Source organism: Octopus sinensis, linkage group LG6 (assembly GCF_006345805.1).
Source record: "Octopus sinensis linkage group LG6, ASM634580v1, whole genome shotgun sequence".
NCBI lineage: Eukaryota > Metazoa > Mollusca > Cephalopoda > Octopoda > Octopodidae > Octopus > Octopus sinensis.
Genome location: NC_043002.1, coordinates 93,575,697 through 93,598,427, shown reverse-complemented (window position 1 = coordinate 93,598,427; position 22,731 = coordinate 93,575,697). Strand labels below are relative to the sequence as shown.

The 22,731-nt window shown below is 35.5% G+C and overlaps 1 protein-coding gene across 1 annotated transcript; it reads right to left on the bottom strand.

Moving 5' to 3' along the window:
• Positions 1 to 643: 643 nt before the first annotated feature.
• Positions 644 to 20,969, bottom strand: LOC115213098 (CDK-activating kinase assembly factor MAT1). Its single transcript, XM_029782020.2, has 8 exons — positions 20,731 to 20,969; positions 18,689 to 18,841; positions 16,424 to 16,497; positions 13,168 to 13,271; positions 11,846 to 11,986; positions 6,314 to 6,427; positions 2,372 to 2,499; positions 644 to 846 (listed from the first exon to the last, which is right to left on the bottom strand). Exons 1-8 carry the CDS (start codon positions 20,817 to 20,819, stop codon positions 735 to 737), a joined length of 915 nt encoding a protein of 304 aa, XP_029637880.1. The 5' UTR covers positions 20,820 to 20,969; the 3' UTR covers positions 644 to 734.
• Positions 20,970 to 22,731: the final 1,762 nt, after the last annotated feature.

The window sequence follows — 22,731 nt, the reverse complement described above, 5'->3', positions numbered from 1 at the left end:
GGTAGAAAACTTTGGCCGGATATGGCCAGTTTAAACACTAAAGGGTTAAATGTTATTTCAATTGCATTCACTAAGTTTTCAATAAAGAGTAGTTTTTGTTCAGGGTCAAGACAGTTGGCTCTTTCCAAGTATCTGAAGCTAAATAACTTTTACCTTTTCAAATAGCAGCAACACTGTAAAATTAGCAATATTAAGTCCAACCTTTTTCTGTTGGGGTAGTTTGGTGAGATGGGCACTGACAAAGCTGATTTTCCCATAATACACAATGTTTCAACCCAAGTCATATCTGATGATCAAATAGACCCATGATCAATAACTATTCCGTCTTTTTAGGAATATGTAGAACTACAAATTCTAATGTATGTGATTTGAGGGTGATTTGACTGCTATTTCAATCCAGCGGATTACAGCACTCACTGCAGACATTAGAATGAAATCAAGAAAACAAAATTGATGAATCCTTAAAACAAATAATTAGTGAATAATGTCATTTCTACACCTGAGAAATATTTTTGAAAGGTAAGATTAGGGAGAAACCTTTTGTGTTTAATAGTAATAATAAACAGAGAAGAAATGGTGTGATATCTCAGGGTAAACACATGGAATGGATCAAGTCTAAATGAGTAATTAGAAAGAGCACTAATTTATGATCAGAAAATAATTTGTTTTTATTATAACAAAAATAAAAAAAAAAAGAATAAAAGACAAGTAAATTGAATGATAAAATTTTGCATTTAGAAATAAAGTCCACAAAATGCATCTTCCAATGCTCTCTTGCAGCCAACAGTATCATGGAATCCTCCAGCAAGTTCCATTGCTGTGGCTGACCGAATATTTTTAAGGTACCTGTTCAACAAAATCCAAAGAAATCATTATACATAATATCTCACATAATTAATTATAGTCTAAATTTCTAAGTCTGAAGGAATCTAAAGAAATTATTTCCATTTGCCTCTAATTGAAGGTATTTTTTTTTTCCAGCTTTACTTAGGTGCAGGTGTAGCTCTGAAGTTAAGAAGCTTGCATCTCGGGCTCAGTACCACTGCAAAACACCTTGGACAAGTGTCTTCTACTACACCCACCAGCCAACCAGAGCTTTGTCAGGGGATTTGGTAGATGGAAACTGAGAAAGCTTACATCATCATCATCGTTTAGCGTCCGCTTTCCATGGGTTGGACGGTGCAACTGGGGTCTGGGAAGCCAGAAGGCTGCACCATGCCCAGTCTGATCTGGCAATGTTTCTACGGCTGGATGCCCTTCCTAACGCCAACCACTCCATGAGTGTAGTGGGAGCTTTTTACGTGCCACCGGCAAGCTAAGTAAAATCATAGTTGTCCTAGCATACAGACATGTCCCCTACATACCTCTTCAGATGAGCAATCCTAACCTTGTAGGCTCATGGGTGCTGGAGCCACATAAAAAGCACCCGTGCTAGTACCATGTAAAAGCACGCGGTGTTACAAAGGGCATCCAGTCGTAGAAACCATGCCAAAACAGGCATGTAGCCCAGGTTGATGATGATGTGTGTGTACCCTTGTCTTGACATCAAGTGATAGTTGTATGTAGGCACCACCATCATACAAGTGATGTTTGTTACCAATCTTCCATGAAAAATATGTCTGGTAATGGGAAATATTACCTTGCTTGGAAACAGGTGAGGGTTGGCAACAAGATCATCCATCCATAGAAAATCTGCCTCAGCATATTCTGTCTAACCCATGCAAGCATGGAAAAGTGCACGTTAAATGACGATGATAAGTAAGGAACTTTACTATTTAGTTGAGATAAAAAAATATAAAATAAAATGTAGATGTTTGGTGAACCAAATGTTCTGAGAAGTATTTATAACTTAAATAAATGGCTTCCAATTATGTGCAATCTATAGTGCCAGAGACAGACGGAAGTATACTTTATTAATATCTAATACCTCCCATGCTTATAGTATGTCATAATGGAATGTTTCATCCTTATAGATCAGGGCTAAAATATTTGTCGCCTCTAAAATTTGAATTTTGACAAAGTCTATTTCCAAAGAGATAAAATGGAAAAAAAATTTTCTTTAATTCCCTTCAAAACGTTAAACAATGAACTCAAAATGAACATTAAATATGCTTATCTGTGATACTTTCGTGAGCAAGAATGTCCTCTCAGATGTAATAATTGAATTTTAAAAAGCTGTTTCAATATGTAGGGCATCAAGGAAAATAGTTTCTTTCTTTTACAAAAAAAAAAAAAACTCTCAAAAGGAAATTAAAGATTACGATTACTAAATATTATCTGAAAATACTAATATTTCTTATTAAAAATCTTAATCTTAATCAAGGTAAAAAAAATATTAATAATCCAAGTTCAGATCTAGCATATTACTTACCCATGTAACTGCAATTCTTGTCCTGTTGGTACTTTGGGTCCAAGCATTGTAATCAGAAGAGGTGTGTACTGATAAAGTGGAGCAGATTCTGTTGCTGGTATAGGTAGATATTTATCTTGGTGGTGGCCCTGTTGTAATAACAAAGAACAACAACACTGACATAAATCTAAGAATTTAACTCCAAAATAATTGCATAATCATTAGCTTCAATGATAAACTCAGTTCCAATCCAGTGTGGCAAAGAAGAAAGGAAAATTTCAAAACATATTCAGAATTGGCATTTACATTAACTATGCAGTTAAAGAGGCTTGTGTAACAAACACCAATAAGGTTACAAAGAAGGCAAAAACTGGTATTAGTAACACAAGCATCCATAACATATAAAGAAAACCCATAAACTGATTTCAATATTGATTTATTTATCATCATGGCCATTTTCACATTTACTTCAATAAAACAATCGGATCTTTTCGGTTTGAACAGCAGTTTTTTCTAGCGGTGTCATATGAAATTGCCACCCATAATTATGACCCTAGTATTGATCTATTGCATTTCAATCTGTTTTAGGGTTAGGGGTGGGAGGAAGGGTATTTTTTTTTCTTCACAAATGTAAATAAACCCAATATGTTTCTTAAATGAGGAACATATTCATACGACATAGAATGTTTTTTTAACTCAATGGACGTCATCGATTGGTTGAAATTGCAGAAATTGAAGAAAAAAAAAACAGCAAATATCTTACAAACTATAGAATTTTCTCAATAAAGCCAAGAGAAAAAGATGTTTTATAAACACATTCTACCAGTATACGAAGTTTAAAATTTTTTAGTTACCTAGAAATTATGTTAAAAACTGCTGTTCAAACCGAAAAGATCCAAACAATCTGTTAGCTAATACTAAACATAATTAAGGTTTGGTTTCTGAATATAAAAATGTGTGTAAAGATGCCATGGCTTAGTAGTAAAAGTGTTGCATTCAGAATTGCCAGATCATGGTTTTGGTTCTCAGACTAGGCAGTGGGTTTATGTCCTCAAGCAAAACACTTCATTTCATATTGCTCCAGTCTACTCAGCTGTAAATGTAACTCTGCTTCCTATAGTGGTCACTTGCACATCATGGAAACTGGTAACTAGCCCAATGAGTTCTTGGACTCAAAACAATATCATATATATTGGGTTGGCAAGAAAGTAATTTTGGGTTTTTAGTATGAAATAAAAGTCATTTTTTTTTCATACAAAGAATTATATAGTATTATATATGTGTGTATTTTGTATGTGCTGACATCACTGAAGCTTTGTATTTTATCATCAAAAAATAACAAAAATTGTGTTTAATCATTTAAATAGAGGTCCAAATGTCACAAAAATTTGTACTGCACTGCCAAAGGTAAGTATGAAAATAAATATGTAAAAAAAATTAACACAAAATATATTTCTGAGATGTTTCAGCTACACACACACAGCCCTAGAGTTTTAGTATTATCGAGATATATTTTCCATTTTGTTTGATGACCTTTTGCTATCTTTCTGGCAACTTCATGATTTCATGCTCATAGAACTTCTGGTCCTTATCAGCCAAAAACTGAAGCAATAGCAATTTCAGTTCATCATCATTATTGAAAGGTCTATCATTCAAAAAATTTTGCAAACTTCGAAATAGATGGTAATCTGGTGGTGCAAGATCAGGGCTAATATGGTGCCTGCGTCATCACTTTCCAACCAAGCTCCAATAATTTTTCACGAGTTAACAAAGATGTGTGTGGTCTAGCGTTGTCACGGTGGAACACGTTTGCTTTACGATTTGTCAATTCTGGACGTTTTTCTTTGATTCCTTCCTCTAGTTTCATTAGTTGTTGACAGTAAACATCTGAATTGATCGTTTGGTTTCATGGAAGCAGCTCAAAATACACAACACCTTTGTAATCCTACCAAATTGACAGCATGACCTTTTTTTGATGCAATTCAGCTTTCGATGAGGTTTGTACCGGTTCATTACGCTCGGACCATTATCGTTTTCAATTGATGTTATTGTAGACAATCCATTTTTTTTTATCACAAGTGATGATTTGTTTCAAAAATATCGATTTGTTGTGTTAAGTGAATCTCTTTCAATTTATGTGGAACCCAAATATTGAGCTTCTTAACAAATCCAAGACATTTTAAGTGATTTTCAATTGTTGTGTGATACACTTAACCTCTCTTCAATCTCTCACACAATTATATGACAACCAGATTCAATTATGGCTTTGATTCTGTCATCATCAACTTCAGGAGGTCGACCAAAACATTGGTCATCTTTGAGTGAAAATTCTCCAGATCGGAATTTTTTAAACCATTTCTGACATGTGCATTGTGTTAAGCAATTAACACCATAAACTTCACATATCTCTTTGTGAGCCTCAGCAGCTTTCTTACCTTTACGGAACTAAAAAAACAAAATATGGCGAAAATGTTCATTTTTGCACTCCATGTTAAAATTGACACTGAACTAAGAGCTGTAAACAAAATTACATGCAATTTGCTTCTAAAATAACCTAAAAGTAATGACTATCAAATGTCAAAATGAAAAAAATCATAACATTGTCAAAAGTCATTCAAAAAAATTGTAACTATTTGTGAAAAACAAAATTACTTTCTTGCCAACACAATATATATCCTTCATCCATCATCTTGAATTACATTTATTCACTTTCGTATGGCTACTTTTGTATCGCCTGCATTCCATGTATTGTTTGCTCCAATATTCTTTGCAACTCTCATGGGAACTGCCAGCATGGGAAGCATGTCTAATCATTAATGGTGTGAAACTAAGTAATACCTATTTCTTTACTACCCACAAGGGGCTAAACACAGAGAGGACAAACAAGGACAGACAAACGGATTAAGTCAATTATATCGACCCCAGTGTGCAACTGGTACTTAATTTATCGACCCTGAAAGGATGAAAGGCAAAGTCAACATCGGCGGAATTTGAACTCAGAATGTAACAGCAGACGAAATACGGCTATGCATTTCGCCTGGCGTGCTAATGATTCTGCCAGCTCACCGCCTTAAGTAATACTATCTGCTTGATAACTGATGAAGAATTAGGGACGTTCTGTTTTTGTTTTCCCTCCACTTATGCACTCAGTATATGTTTTTCTGTTCGTCTGTGCATTCAAGTATAATTCAATTCAAATATATATAACGTAGAGATACACTTACCTAATAACCGATCCAGTGGTTCAATATCAAAAAGAAAAAATTTTCAGACCTATGTTCCAAATTTTTGACCAAGTAATAATATATTAAACCTATGTTCCAAACTTTTGGTCACAACTGTGTGTGTGCGCGTGCATGCATGTATCGAGACAGATGAGTGACAACCTGGCCACTGGTGGTGGTGAAACACACCATACTAATCATATCTGTCGAGCATGTGGAAGAGAGTGTAATTTGGCAGGAGGACTTAAACGACATGCAAAGGTACATGAAGCCCCTGTACAAGACATTGTAGATCTTTAGCTGGGCTAAAAAGTCACATTCAATCACACCACCAGTAACAGTTAAGCTTCATGCAATGGCCATACTCGATAACGAGGGGGCAGCCATAATAATAATGTATGTATGTATATATATATATATATATATATATATATATATATACACACACACACAAACAAATGTGTGATCTGGGAGCTTGCACTAAGCTTTTGTTAGTTGTTTTAAGTGCTTATTTAGCTGCAAACAGAAATTTTGGAAGCTGGAGAGAAAGAGAGATGTACCAGCAGTTGAGTAGTTCTCATTTTCAGCTGAGTAGAGTGGCAAAGGACAAAGTACACTGAAAGGACCAGAAATTGAACCCATAACCTTATCATAGTGAGCCTACTCACATGCACAAATGAGTACATATGTGGGTGTGTATACATATGTATGTAAAGCAAAAGTAAGAAAATAAACTTACAATTTTAATTCCTGTTGAGAACTGTGTAGTTGCAGCTTTGGGTACACCTGAGGTAGGTTCTATCAAATCTTTATGTGATGCCATTATAAACTGCGCAGGTAGGTCAGATGACATCTACAAAAGAAAACAAGTTTTTATCAATAATTTATGAGGATATATTTATAGTAAACAAACTTAGAAGTGCTGAATGGGTCAGTATTCTAGAGAAAATAAAGGAATTCTTGACTGCAGATAGGCTGTGACAACAGCTTACAAAAATTGGGTAAGGACCCTAAGAAGATGGTAAAAAGTGACCAGGAAGCCTCTACAGAGAATATATATATATAGAGAGAGAGAGAGAGAGAGCCATGTGCTTAAGAATTTTGTATAACATCTATGTAGTTCCAGGTTTGATAATCCTAATCCTAATCTAACTTCAGGTTGAACTGGCAGAATTGGTAGCACATGAAATAAAATGCTTAGTAGCTTTTCTTCCAGTTCTTTACAAACTGAGTGTAAATTCCACCAAGTTCAACTTTGCTTTTCATCCTTTCTAAGTCAATAAAATAAATACCACTGAAGTTGATGTAATCATTTATAGCCCTTCCCTAAAAATTGCTGGCCTTGTGCAACAAGTGAAACAATTATTATTAAGGTGGCGAGCTGGCAGAATCATTAGAATGCCAGGCAAAATGCTGAGCAGCATTTCATCCATTCTTTTAATTCTTTTACTTGTTTCAGTCATTTGACTGTGGCCATGCTGGGGTCATCTTTACATTCTGAGTTCAAATTCTGCTGAGGTCAACTTCGTCTTTCATCCTTTCAGGGTTGATAAACTAAGTACCAATGAAACACTGGGATTGATGTAATCGACTAATCCCCAACCACAAAATTTCAGGCCTTGTGCCTTTAGTAGAAAGGATTATTATTATTATTATTATTAATTAATTAATTTTGTGTCTATATCAAATCTTTCTGTTATTTAACACTATTTTGGGATCTTTTCGGTTTGAACGGCAGTTTTTAACATAATTTCTAGGTAACTAAAAAATTTTAAACTTCATATACTGATAGAATGTGTTTATAAAACATCTTTTTCTCTTGGCTTTATTGAGAAAATTCTATAGTTTGTAAGATATTTGTTGTTTTTTTTCATCAATTTCTGCAATTTCAACCAATCACTGACGTCTACTGAGGTAAAAACATTCTGTGCCGTATGAATATGTCCCTCGTTTAAGAAACAGATTGGGTTTATTTACATTTGTGAAGAAAAAAAAGATACCCTTCCTCCTACCCCTAACCCTAAAACAGATTGAAATGCAATAGATCGATACTAGGGTCATAATTATGGGTGACAATTTCATATGACACCGCTAGAAAAAACTGCCGTTCAAACCGAAAAGATCCCAATTTTGTATCATCATCATCATCGTTTAGCATCCGTTTTCCATGCTAGCATGGGTTGGACGGTTCTACTGGGGTCTGTGAAGCCAGAAGGCTTCATCAGGCCCAGTCAAATCTGGCAGTGTTTCTACGGCTGGATGCCCTTCCTAACGCCAACCACTCCGTGAGTGTAGTGGGTGCTTTTTACGTGCCACCCGCACTGGTGCCAGACAGAGCTGGCTTTGTATATTAAATCATTTAAACAAGGGGAATCCAATAGTAGACAAAACAACTCATGATTTAGACTATTCGATAGTCCTAGACAGGGAATTCTGATAATGGGTAAACAAGTAGAGGACTTACTGCCTGGACTGTACTATAGTCATGAGGAGTGAGTTGGTTCTATATTTAGTTTTGTTTATTATAAAAAGCCTTTTTCAGACTATGAACTGGGAGAATTGTTAGCAGACAGGACAAAATACTTGGTAGAATCTCTTCCAGCTCCTTATGGTCAGAGTTCAAATTCTGCTGAGATCGACATTGTCTTTCAAACTTTAAAATAAGTACCTGTTGAGTACTGGGTCAATGTAATTGACTATACTCTTCCCTTAAAATTGCTGGCTTTGTGCCAAAATTTGAAACCATTATAAAAGGCCTTTTTGGTATTATTTAGCTTGTCCCTTTGATTTCAGAAATTTATGACACACACAAGCTGGAATAGCTTTATCCAAATATTTCTGTATAATAGAAGTTATGTTCTGTTAAACAATCATCAAGTACCAGATTATTGGTATATCTTCCAAAACAATTTGTGCTCATTCTAAGACTTCCAGAATTTTTTTTTTTTTATTTGTCAAGACATGGAGTGATCTGGTTTCCTTGTTTTTAGACACAAGGTGGCATCAGAAAGTTCCCACACTAGTTCTATAGCATGGCAGCAAACAGTCATGTGTGCAGTGAGAGCTAACAGTGATCTTCATGAGGCACTGTGTTTACTTCACAAGTTGTGAAGTTTGTGTTTTGTGATCTTGTGTATGCTGCAGTCTGCGATTTTGTCATGGACAGGAAGCTAGAACAAAGAGCTATCGGGAAATTTTGCGTTAAACTTGGAAAGTCTGCTACATTGAGTATGCTTTGGTAAGCTTACAGCCATGAGGTAATGGGTCATAATGTTTTGAGTGGCAAGATAAAAATGCAGCTCAAAGGTCACTGTTTTAACACTTATTGAGATCAAGAGTGAATCGCAGAAGGTCCTTGACTCACTTACAGAAAAGGATTTCTAGGCTGGATTCCAAAAGTGGCAGGAATGCTGGGACTGATGTATTGCTGTGAAAGGTGACTATGTCAAAGGAGATGATGTTAAAAGTTTATTAAATAAGTTATTTTTTTATTAACCCTTTTGTTACCAACCCGGCTGAAACCGGCTCTGACTCAGTATAAATGTCTTGTTTTCATACATTCTGAATGAAAATCTTCCACCAAAATTAGTCACAATTTATGTTCCTAACACTAGCTCAATGATAACTAAGATATTTTACTAAATTCTTTGTTATATTTAAAGTAATTGAAAGAAACACAGAGCGTATCAAAATAAATACAGTAACGAAAGGGTTAAACATAACATATCCAGGAACTGTTTGATATCACCTCACAATTTCAGAACACAATGACTAATATCTACAAATTACTCTGGAAGTTTACAAAAGAATTTATATACTTTGAATACTTTTGGAAGCTTTTAGGAAATTTTAAAATATTCTTCGTTTATTGAGGCAATCAATAATGCATTATACATGATGATTGTATAAATACTATCAGTAGGTGTAGACACGTAATGGATTCTATGTTTCTGTTGCTATTCAGTACCATTAACCACAACAACACTAGCCTTAACTAGGCAGCCTTGTACTAATCCTTGAACCCAGGAAATTAATACAGAATATTAGTTGGATTCCTACTTTTACACTATTGAAAACAAAATAGCTGCACTAATCTTGATAGCTTTGTAAATCTTAGATATTTGCACACACACACACACACACACACACACACACGTATATATATATATATATATATATCACAATCAAGGAACGGCCATAATAGGCCATTCACCCACTAGAAATAACAGCCAAAAGCTTCAACCGCAAAATAACATCAATTCCGTAAACCAGGAGAAAATTAAAAAAACATTTACCCTGTAATTTCTTATACGATGCACCGTTTCATCTACTGTTTAATGGTAAACTAACCTGATTAAATTAAATCAAGCCAATCTACCATAGGCCCTTAGATTCATCAGTAAGAAATAGCCAAGTCGGAACAGATGGGAGAATGGCCTATTATGGCCGTTCCTTGATTGTGATGTTGAACTTAAAAATGGTCTATGACTATTTAATTTTTTTCCCACTAGGCCGCTGGTGGCAAAAAAATTCTACAAAATTTTTTGCCACCCTATATTGATTAAATATATATATATATATATCATCATCATTTAACGTCCGCTTTCCATGCTAGCATGGGTTGGACGATTTTGACTGATGGCTGGCAAGCAAGGAGGCCACACCAGGCCCCAATCTGATCTGGCAGAGTTTCTACAGTTGGATGCCCTTCCTAACGCCAACCACTCTAAGAGTGTAGTGAGTGCTTTTTACGTGCCACCAGCATGGGGGCCAGTCAGGCGGTACTGGCAATGACCTCGCTCAAATCTTTTTACACGTGCCAGTGAAGCGACGTTGGTAATGATCACGCTCGAATGGTGCCCTTTTACGTGCCACGGGTACAGAAGCCAGTTGGCTGCTCTGGCAACAATCATGCTCGGATGGTGTTCTTGGCACCTTACTATATATATATATAACTTTTACAAGAAGAGTGACACTGACTTTGAAGTTTCAGCTTGCTAACTTTTGTCAAAGACAAGCAAGCCAAAACTTTGAAATCAATGTTATGGCTCTTCTGGCAAAAGTTTAATAAACATGTACTCTACTAAAAAGTATTGAGTAATCTTTCAGTTTAATGTTAAATTGTTTTTATAAGTAACTTGACATAAAAGCAAACATTGTTTGTTTGTATGTATGTATGCATGTGTGTGCATGCATGCGTATGTGTCACAAAATACAGATTCGAGTAATCCAGTAGAATTCATAAAAAAAGGCTCCTTCATGTATCTTTCTATAAAAAATATAGAATATATAGTATGATACACAAAATCAAAATCGATCAACATCAATGGAATTTGTAGCTGTGATACCAGTGCCGGTGGCACATAAGAGAACCATCCAAACGTGGCCGTTGCCAGAACCGCCCCAACTGGCCTCTGTGCCGGTAGCATGTAAACAGCACCATCCAATTGTGGCCTTTACCAGCCTGGCCTGGCCTCCGTGCCAGTGGCACGTAAAAAGCACCCACTACACTCATGGAGTGGTTGGTGTTAGGAAGGGCATCCAACCGTAGAAACATTGCCAGATCAGACTGGTTCTGGTGCAGCCTTCTAGCTTCCCAGACCCCAGTTGAACTGCCCAACCCATGCTAGCATGGAAAGCGGTTGCTAAACGATGATGAAATTTTGATTAACAATAAGAAAATTCTAATATCATGACAAATTGTTTCATAACTTAAAAACATGTAAGTAATTTATATTATTAAATTTAATAATAAATAAATTGCATGTCTGCACTAATGCAATCCTTCAAAATAATGCAGAATTTCAGTTATATCCTCAGGTGAAAGAAAGTCTTTGTTTTCAGTTACAAAACCATTTGGCATAACATTAGAATTTTCTTATTGTTAAATAAAATTTTATCAAACTATTTCTCTGTCATCTATGACTTTATATATCAGAATATGCATCTTTACACTAATATCCAATCTATATTTTGGAAGTGATATCATTTTTCACAGTTAGGTGTCTCACAACTGCAAAGGTGAAACAGTAGTTCTTTTACAATTCAGTCGATAGAATAGTTTATCTCGTCTAAAACATAATGTAACTCAACAATGACCTAGGGTTTTAATTCAACAATTATCTTGGTCTATGATTAAACAATTATCGAAGTCTCTAACTTAGAAGCTTTCAACAATGCTACAAAATAATCCAACATCAACACTTTTATAAAATAACAAACTCATTGTTTCAAATAAACAGAAAATTAATGAGACTCTAAAGTAACTTACAAGTTCATCCAAAAGTAGTTCCTTGTTTTTTCTTTTGAGCTGTTTTTCTTTTTGCTCAGTTTCAAAAGTTTCTTTTAACCGTTTTTCGGTATTCTGAATCTCTTCATCCAATAACATGTCTAAGTATTCTTCATCTTGGCTCTGGAAGTAACAAACAAAACAAAAATCAACACTTTCTATAATTGACACCACAAATAATTATGTTGTAATGGTGTCTAGTTTGTACCAAATTATGTTAGGGAGTGGGTCAAATCTCTCCCTAGGCATTGATCGAGTTTATTTTCTCTAAGGACAAAGTATAGAGGAAAGAGGCATACTCTTGAATTTCCTATGTATTTCCAGACTGGTGAGGTTGATTTGAATAATGTTTTTTTTTCTTTTTAGTAATTCCAAGTTGATAAGTGAAGAAAAGACAGAGAAAGAATTCCAGAGAAGTCCATCAAGAGAAGAATGACAAGGTATAATGGTTAATGTGAAGTTAAGGTGGGGGTGAGAGTCAATCAATGAGTCAGGGGGAATGATAGCAGTTAACTCTGGAGAGCAGAAACCATTGCAGAAGAAGTAGCAGTGTAAGGAGACAGTATATTTGGTGAATAAAGGTAATTTGCCCATAAGAGGAATTCAATTCAATATTGCAAGCCTGTTGATTCCTCATAACTGTTATGGCTTACATCAGTAAACTAAGCTACTTCCAATGTCTGTGAACATACAGAATCATTCAAACAAGAGGATAAATGAATATGTATAGACATATATATATATATATATATACACAAACATACATAGAGGAGGAGGAGACCCCCTTCGGTCATGAATGACCATGGGATTGCACCTAGAAAGTTACCCTCCAAGGCACAAGTCCGGGCAAGGTTTTTTATGGAAGACCAGCAGTCGCCCATGCATACCAGCCTCCCCATTCCATGCCACCGATGTTATCCAAGGGAAAGGCAAGGGCCGATACAGCTTGGCACCTGTGACGTCGCAACTCATTTCTACAGCTGAGTGAACTGAAGCAACGTGAAATAAAGTGTCTTGCTCAAGAACACAACATGCAGCCCGGTCCGAGAATCGAACGCACAACCTCACGATCGTAAGCTCGACGCTCTAACCACTGAGCCATGTGCTCTCACATAGAATGTATATACATGTGCCATACATAGAATGTATATACATGTGCCATACATAGAATGTATATACATGCACAATAAAGAATCCAATATTGTTAATCATACAAGGATTCAAATTTTTTCCACTAGTGTATATAACTAAAAATTCTCATAGTATTGCCAAAACAAAATGATATAAAATTCATTGATATTTACCACTTTTGATCGATTCTTCATTATTTGTTCCTTGTTATCTTTGCGATAGTTTTCAATTCGCCTTTTTGTTGTTTCGATATCAATATTGTTGCTCATGTTATAAACTAGAAAATTAATATATAACCACTAATAATACAATATCACTAACGAGAGAGGAAATATGTAAGCATTTTCCTAAAAGCTGCAAGAAATCAAGCTGTACTTAATCTTATCTTATTATATAATAAAACAGAAGGGGTGTGTGTGTGTGTACAGGCCTTTCTCTTGATCCCCCTTAACCCTTTTGTTACCATATTTATTTTGATACGCTCTGTGTTTCTTTCAATTACTTTAAATATAACAAAGAATTTAGTAAAATAACTTAGTTATCATTCAGCTAGTGTTAGGAACATAAATTGTGACTAAGGTTTGGTGGAAGATTTTAATTCAAAACTTATGACAACAAGACATTTATACTCAGAGCCAGAGCCAGTTTCAGCCGGGTTGGTAACGAATTCTTGAGCAAAATACTTCCTTTCCCATTGCTCCAGTACACTTAGCTGTAAATGAGACCCAGCTGGGACGTTAACCCTCCAATAGACTGGCATCCCATTCAGAGGGAAATCTTGTAAATTCAGCCAATTATATCCCATGGACGCCAGATAAAGCTCTGGCTTTATGAGTCCTATGACTCAAGACAGATCTCAGTGATTAAATTCTGTTCTTATTTTACAGCTTTGTATAACTATTTTACTGTAATCAACAGTTAATTTCAGAAGCTAAAGACTGGTCTAATCACTTTGATATTAACAATATGCTGTAAGAGATGAAGAATTAATGAAAAGTGAATAAGGAAAGTGAGATAAATTATCATCATTTAAATAATCTATTTTCCCAGGCTAATATTGCTTGGAAAGGTCTGCAATATGACCTGTTTCTTTCTTGACAATGAGCAAAGTGTAAGAAGCAGTTCTAAGCAATATGATGGTACATATTTTTCATGTGGGTATTAATTGCAGCAAGTCTGTGAATCATCATCATCATCGTTTAACGTCCGTTTTCCATGCTAGCATGGGTTGGACGATTTTGACTGAGGGTTGGTGAAGCAGATGGGTGCACCAGGCTCTAATCTTGATCTGGCAAAGTTTCTACAGTTGGATGCCCTTCCTAACGCCAACCACTCTGAGAGTGTAGTGGGTGCTTTTTACGTGCCACTGGCATGGGGCCACTCAGGCAGTATTGGCAATGACCTCACTCAAATCTTTTTACAGGTGCCAGTGAAGCGACGTTGGTAACGATCACGCTCGAATGGTGTCCTTTTACATGCCATGGGTACGGAAGCCGGTTGGCTGCTCTGGCAATGATCACGCCAGAGCAGCCAAGTGAATGAGAGAAAATGAGTGGGGTATAATCTATTGAAAGTATAACAGTGGTTCTTATATGAAAACCTCCCTACTCCCATGGAGGTAAGGTTGTGATGGTTGAAAAAGGGCAGACAAATTGCTATTTTAATCAAATTAAATTTATTTTAAACTTGTCCATAACAAAGCAAGAAGAATTATATGGATGTAAACTTAATTCTGTTTTCACATTAATAGAAAGAGAGGAGGGATGAGAAAAAAAACCTGCACTAAAGTTTTTCTACTGAGAAGAAACAGGAGGTATTTGTCTTTTTGAGAATCACTGATATGCAACACAACATAGAAACCAAGAGTGTAGCTTTAAAACTGGTCGAGTATTAAAGATATTAAATGATACAAGGTGGCATCACTTGTGTGGATATGTAATACAAATGGATAATATTTGAACGGTTAAACTTGCTACTGACAGTGGAATGAACCCAATGCGCATGAAACACAAAGAAGACATAAACAAGATGAGGTTAGATCTGACAATGTTGAGCCTAACAGGTAATATGATACAATATAAAGATGATTGGCCCTGTGGCAACATGCAAATTGCTGTTGACATGATCATTATCATCATCATTTAACGTCCGCTTTCCATGCTAGCTTGGGTTGGACGATTTGACTGAAGTCTGGCGAACCAGACTCCAATCTGATCTGGCAGAGTTTCTACAGCTGGATGCCCTTCCTAATGCCAACCACTCCGAGAGTGTAGTGGGTGCTTTTACGTGCCACCGGCACAAGGGCCAGTTTGGTGGTACTGGCAACGGCCACGACCAAATGGTGCTTTTTACGTGCCACCTGCACAGGAGCCAGTCCAGCGGCACTAGCGACGTCCTCGCTTGAATGTTTCATGTGACACCAGCACAAGTGCTAGTAAGGCAACGCGGTAACAATCACGCGATGATGATGATAATAAATTATAAGGAAATACAGAAATAGAGTTAAATTTAGAACTTATGACAAAAAGTTTTTCAATGATTTTAATGAATTTTTGTTTCTAATTTTGGAACAAGGCAAGCAGTTTTAACAAAAGTGGCTAAGTCAATATGGTCAATTTCAGTAGATACAGGTACTTATTTTATCGATCTCAGAGGGATGAAAAGCTAAGTTTGATCTTGACAAGATTTGAACTCTGAACATAAAGAACTCGAATAAACATCTCAAAGCAATTTTTCTGATGCTATAACAATTCTGCTAGTTGCCACCTTAATAATTTTAATAAATTATATAATTTAAAATCTGTTTCTATCGCTCAGCAAAACAAATAATCATTGGAGAATTTTATAGGAAGAAAATTTAACAAAATCCTTAACCCTTTTGTTACTGTATTTATTTTGAGATGCTCTGTGTTTCTTTAAATTAGAATTTAGTAAAATAACTTAGTTATCATTCAGCTAGTGTTAGGAACATAAATTAGACTAAGGTTTGGTGGAAGATTTTTATTCAAAACTTATGAAAATAAGACATTTGTATTCAGAGCCAGAGACGGTTTCAGCTGGGTTGGTAACGAAAGGGTTAAGAATGGTAATGATAATTCAGTAAAAATTTACATGAAATATATTTTGCAACAAAACAGAAATTAATTAATTAGTGCTGGACTATTATGGATCATTAACCTATAGATTAAAATTTTGCTAAAATCATTGCCGTGCATTTCATGAGACTTCATTCAACCTAACCAAATGAAATAAATATCATTCCTATCTCCAATTAAACAAGAACATTGGCTGAAACAAATTTCCACCATTTTCAAAATCAGTGGTAAAAAAATTTTCATATAAAAAAAAAATCTAAGCAAAACATCAAAATAATACTTTTAAGGTATCAATTACAACTAAATAAAAAAATTTAAGCTGAATAAAACTTACTTAGAGTTTCTACCATTTCTAAATAATCGTTGTATTCATTTAAGGAGGAGAAGTCAGACTCTCTCTGGTTGAAGCTGAAATTTAAACGAGACAAAGAAACAAAAAAATGAAAGATCTCAAAGCATACTGCTTTAATTTCCTAAATTCAATATTTATTTATTTATTTCATTTATTGACAAGCAAATAGAGGGACTGACAGACAGATATATATATACATATACAGTAATGCCTTGATATATGAGTTAATTTGTTTCTAGACACTACTCGTAAAGCATAAAACTCATAAAGCAGAGCAATAATTTCCCATAGTAGCAATGATATAAATCGTAATTCGTTCCCAGAAATATATTTTACTTATAAAATTTATAATACTCATAAATAAATGGCAATAAAACAACAGTAGAATGCAAAAGATATTCTATGTAAAAGTAAAAAGAATGTCAAGAAATAAGTGCAAATTTTCCCGGTGAGTATGTTAAATTATAAGGCACAAAAAGAAAATGACTCTCCCCAGACACAACAGAATGTCAAGATCATTTATAATAAAAAATGTTATTATTATAACAATTTTCTGAATCACTTTCACTCACACTAGACTTAGACACACCATCACATGTAGATTTCTTTTTAAAAAACAAGTCTAGAGTTGTTTGCTTTTTTCCCACTCTCTATAAATTTCTTGGTAACATGCAGAAACATTTGTTACGGTAGTAAAAACTTTTACACCTTATTCAAAATTTGGAACTTGTGCTTGAAAAATAAAATTCATAAACACAGGGTCTCATAAAGTGAGGTATTACTCTATGTATGTGTGTGTGTGTGTGTGTGTGTGTGTGTATATATATATACTTCGATTAGAGGTTGTGTTAACCTCATGACGGGATGGTTTCATTCAAGGAAATACTGGTTAAATACCTAGTATTTTTGGGGAATTAATTTCCTTAAAATAATAGGTATATATATATATATATATATATATAAACATATAGTTTATATTCATATCATCATCATCATCATTTAACGTCCGCTTTCCATGCTAGCATGGGTTGCGGACGTTAAATGCGTCATATAAACAAAGAAAAAGAAAATGGAGATTGGGAAGTTAATGATGATGGAAGCACTCCGTCGGTTACGACGATGAGGGTTCCGGTTAATCCGAATCAACGGAACAGCCTGCTCGTGAAATTAACGTGTAAGTGGCTGAGCACTCCACAGACACGTGTACCCTTAACGTAGTTCTCGGGGATATTCAGCGTGACACAGAGAGTGACAAGGCCGGCCCTTTGAAATACAGGTACAACAGAAACAGGAAGTAAGAGTGAGAGAAAGTTGTGGTGAAAGAGTACAGCAGGGATCACCCCCATCCCCTGCCGGAGCCTCGTGGAGCTTTAGGTGTTTTCGCTCAATAAACAGGGAAGTTAATAATTATTTATTATTAACAGCAAATTAATCATCATCCATAAACACATATAAAACATCCAAGAGTATATTTTTCCCCACCTCTGAAGATCTTATGCTCAGGTCATATCATCATCATCGTTTAGCATCCGCTTTCCATGCTGGCATGGGTTGGATGGTGCAACTGGGGTCTGGGAAGCCAGAAGGCTGCACCAGGCCCAGTCTGATCTGGCAATGTTTCTACGGCTGGATGCCCTTCCTAACGCCAACCACTCCATGAGTGTAGTGGGTGCTTTTTATATATATTTAATATTTACTAAATATTTAGCAAGTATTCATTGAAACAGCTGTAAGGGATGATGATTAAATTGCTGTTATTAATAAACAATTATCAACTTCCAAATCTCCATTTTCTTTTTCTGATCATCAAAGTTTCAAATCTACAAGACAGTACATGGTTAATTCAAAACAATGTGAATAAATAAGCATTACATTTGACAGAGTAATCTGAATATTAAAGGATTAAGTGCATTCAACTGAAAAGAAAAATAAGACAGCTTTCATTACAAGAATGGATTAAAACCAAATGTATTTCTGTCACTATTATAAGTTGAAACATTAAATTTTAGTAACAGAATATGCTTCTTATGCTTCTGTGCCATCATCCCTACTTTCACTTTTACATTCCACATGTGTGGAATGTAAATGTAAGGTTTAAAGCTGAGGTATTTTCTGACAGTGATAAAGAAACTAAATTTTTCTAATACAACATTAACCTTAACTAGATGGTATATATGTGTGTGTATATATGTGGACATAGGGGTGTCATGAAAAGTTATCAACAGAAGAAATATAACAACCACTTACTCTTTTAAAATCTTTTTTCTTATGTCTACTTCTTTTTCAATTGTGGAATCTTCAAAAAGTTGAACCCTAAAATTGTTCCTTCGAAGTGCTGTATTGCACTCAGGACATGCACCAGAACCTCGTATAAATAGCAGATCAACACAGTTTTCACACCTGTCAATAAACATAAGCAAAAGCTAAACTAAAATTAATACAATGTTGTGTAAAATTTAATCCATTCATCTGTATATTATCATGCAGTTGTGACACTCTTCTATAAAACAAGCTCTTTTGTAACAAGTCATTATCAACATACTTTGATAAAATTATCAATTGTTTTTTTTTTTTGACATCTGAGAATATTGTAGCAGAAAAATTTTTTTCTTCTTTGATTTCTGATCCAAATTACACCTCTTGCACAATCCAATCAAATTATCTCTCAATAGTTTCTAAAGATGAAGGAGCCTGTATATATGATACTCAACTTGCTAGAAAAAGAGCCAATCTCCTTCAAATGACATTTTGTTGTTTTATACAAGAAAGGAGACCATTGGTAATGCAATCCTACTTGCACTATATCTGGAAAATCGAGTGGATGACCACTACTTTTACCAGGGTTTAAACAACGGCGACTAGAATGTGGTTTAGCCGCCAACGCATGGCCTGCAAAGCTACCATCATAGAAGCAAAAGAATACCTTCTGCAAACTTTCCAGCCGACTAAATTGCAACAGATTTTGCTGGCCCTTTAGCAAAGGAGTCTCAACCAACCAAACAGCAATGATAAAACTGCCAGAGCTTGCAATTACTCCAAGTCAACAATTGTCTGAGCACTGCATCCTTCAAAACTTCCATGCTTTCTGAGATTCGCCAACACTACACCTGATTTTCTCTCCTCCATACACACACAAGCATATATCTGACTCATACATTGTTCGCTTTCCAGACATTTCTACATTACTGCATGTACTTTATATGCACTTTCTGACAAGTTGTGGTGTACCTGAGCACTGTATACAATTTTAATATTATTATTATATTATATTATAACAACGTCCTGATGTTATCCATTTACCATCCTCAAACATCGCACTCTGATGGTTTCTCACAGTAATCCCATATATATGTGGGTAGGGTTTAAAGTTATAGAACCTAAACTCACCTGTATAGCAGTTGTGCTGTTATACATATACATACAAAAACCAAAAGAAAGTGATTCAATGATTCATTCACCACCTCGCTACAATCATACCTTTGACATGAGATTTCCTCTTTTTACCTTCTCTATCACAACTACAACTACTTTTGAAACCGCTACCTGTACAACTTCTTCCACCCAGGTGCACCCGTCATCTATACTGTCTTGCCGTCAACTTCAACCAAGTCCTTCCTTCTAACAATGCCTCCTTTAGGAATTTGTTTGCCATACAATAAATATCAACCAACAAATGATCGTACATCAACTTCATTATTATGGGACAACCTGAAAAGCTCATGGATATTGCTGTCTCTGCAATAAATAATGTTATCGCCTGTATAACTGTTCATATGAAATAAAGGAATGGTAGCATAAAATGAAGGGGAAAATGAGCAGAGTTTGGGGCAGCTGTCACTCAAACAACATGGGAAAAGGAAAAGGAACGGAAGTTGGATAAAAAATATATAAAATTGACATTTGGGAGGGAAAACATTTTCACAGAAACGTATGAATACTAAAAAGAAGCGGGGTGGAAATCCAACCTTTTTCTTTTACGATGAGATATCGGGCTTCGCGGGACAACTATTCGGAAATTCCACCCAAATTGAACGGCTGAATGGCTTTTATAATACATCGCAAATAATTGGGTGAAATTTTGGAACAGCTGTCCCGCGAAACTCCATACTTCATCTTAATAGAAAATGGTAGGATTTCCACTACGAATCTTTTTAGCATTCATACGTTTCTGGAAAAAATAGACTGGTCTTCAAATGTGTGACATATCATTACTGCTGTTAATATAAATACAAAACACACGTGTTTATTGTTTCTAAGAATTACGATGGAAATATTAAATACAGACTTACAAAGAATGACCACAGACATTGACCAAAAGTTTTAAGGATGGATTCCGATATTTTGTAGTTTTACACCGTGGACAGCCTTGTTCGTCCATGGCAAATAAAGATATTTGGTTTCTCTCGCACAAAAATTATCCAGCTATATCGCCATCTCCTTTTAATGTAAACATAGGAAAACCATTTAAAGACAAAGTTTAGTAAAATTTTCTATTCCATTTTATAGCACAGAGGTTTATGCTATATAAATCAAATATGAAAAATTGTTTAATTCATTTATTGAATTTAAATGATTATATTAAAGAATTCGATATATAATTTCAGAGGTATCTGGACTGACTAATTATTTTAGTTTCATTATTAATACAGGGAGACAACTCCGTGTCTCCTTGTACCAATAAGGAAACCTCTATGTGGTCTACGATCTGCTAGATATAGTAATCAAGACTTATTCAGATCTCACCTTTCAGTCTTACAAAAGACCACATTGAATGATGTAACCCTAAAAAATAGTCGGGATAAATAATGCTGTAATGCATGTCATCATGATTCTGCTCTATAAAGTTTCACCATATCAGTTAATTTTTAATTGAAAAGATAATATATGGAGTAGGGGTCACAAAATTACTAACTGGGGTAGAATTAGTAATTTCTGATTTCTTGTCATTTTCTCCCTACCTGTTTGAAAGTGGAGGCGCAATGGCCAGTGGTTAGGGCAGCGGACTCGCAGTCGTAAGATCGCGGTTTCGATTCCCAGACCGGGCGTTGTGAGTGTTTATTGAGCGGAAACACCTAAAGCTCCACAAGGCTCCAGCAGGGATGGTGGTGATCCCTGCTGTACTCTTTCACCACAACTTTCTCTCACTCTTACTTCCTGTTGTACCTGTATTTCAAAGGGCCGGCCTTGTCACTGTTTTAACTACATTAAGGGTACACGTGTCTGTGGAGTGCTCAGCCACTTACACGTTAATTTCACGAGCAGGCTGTTCCGATGAACCCTCGTCATCGTAACCGACGGAGTGCTTCCATCCACCTGTTTGAAATCATTCCATTGCAAGTATTGCATCATCATTTTGTACTGTTGCATCACCTTTAGGAGTAAAAATTGGCCAGGATCGTTGTTGTTGAAGCTGAGAGAGTTTGATACATAGTCAGCTGACAGGTACTTTCTTTTTCAAGAAATTTTTCCTCAGCTTTGACTCAATTGTAATCAAGGTTGTTAATAAAATATCAGAATAATTTTTGGTGTTTAACAATCAATATTCTTTTCTGTGTTGGATTCTAAGTCAAATTTTCCCCCACACAAATGACTAATTAGATAATTTTCAATTTTCAAAAACTGATATCTAAGATGGGTAAAATGAGCTATGACTAATTCCTATAATCTCTTTTCTTTAACTGCATGGTACATAAATATAAAGGGAAGACGGTCATTCCAGCAGATTATGGGGAATATTTTGTTGAGATTTTAGATTTAGTTTGAGTTCCGTTAATTTTATATTATGTGCCATTTTTCAATGATCCTCTTTTTATTTGAATTAGATATTTAATAACTAGATATACCCTGGATGTGAAGGCATGTGGTTTAGTGGTTAGGGCATTCGGCTCACGATTGTAAGGTCGTGAGTTCGATTCCTAGTGACGCGTTCTGTCCTTGAGCATGACACTTAATTTCACGTTGCTCCAGTCCACTCAGCTGGCAAAATTGAGTAGTACCTGTATTTCAAAGGGCCGGCCTTGTCACACTCTGTGTCATGCTGAATTTCCCTGAGAACTACGTTAGGTGTACGCGTGTCTGTGGATTGCTCAGTCACTTGCACGTTAATTTCACGAGCAGGCTGTTCTGTTGATCGTATCAGCTGGGACCCTCGTCGTCGTAACCTACTGTTCTTACTCCAGCATAGGAGTAACTTTTATGCTGGAGTAAGAAGAGCATGTTCTTTGTCTATCTCCTTAACTTCTTGGAGATTTTAGGTAGAATTATACTAATGTGTCCATCTGTTCTAATTT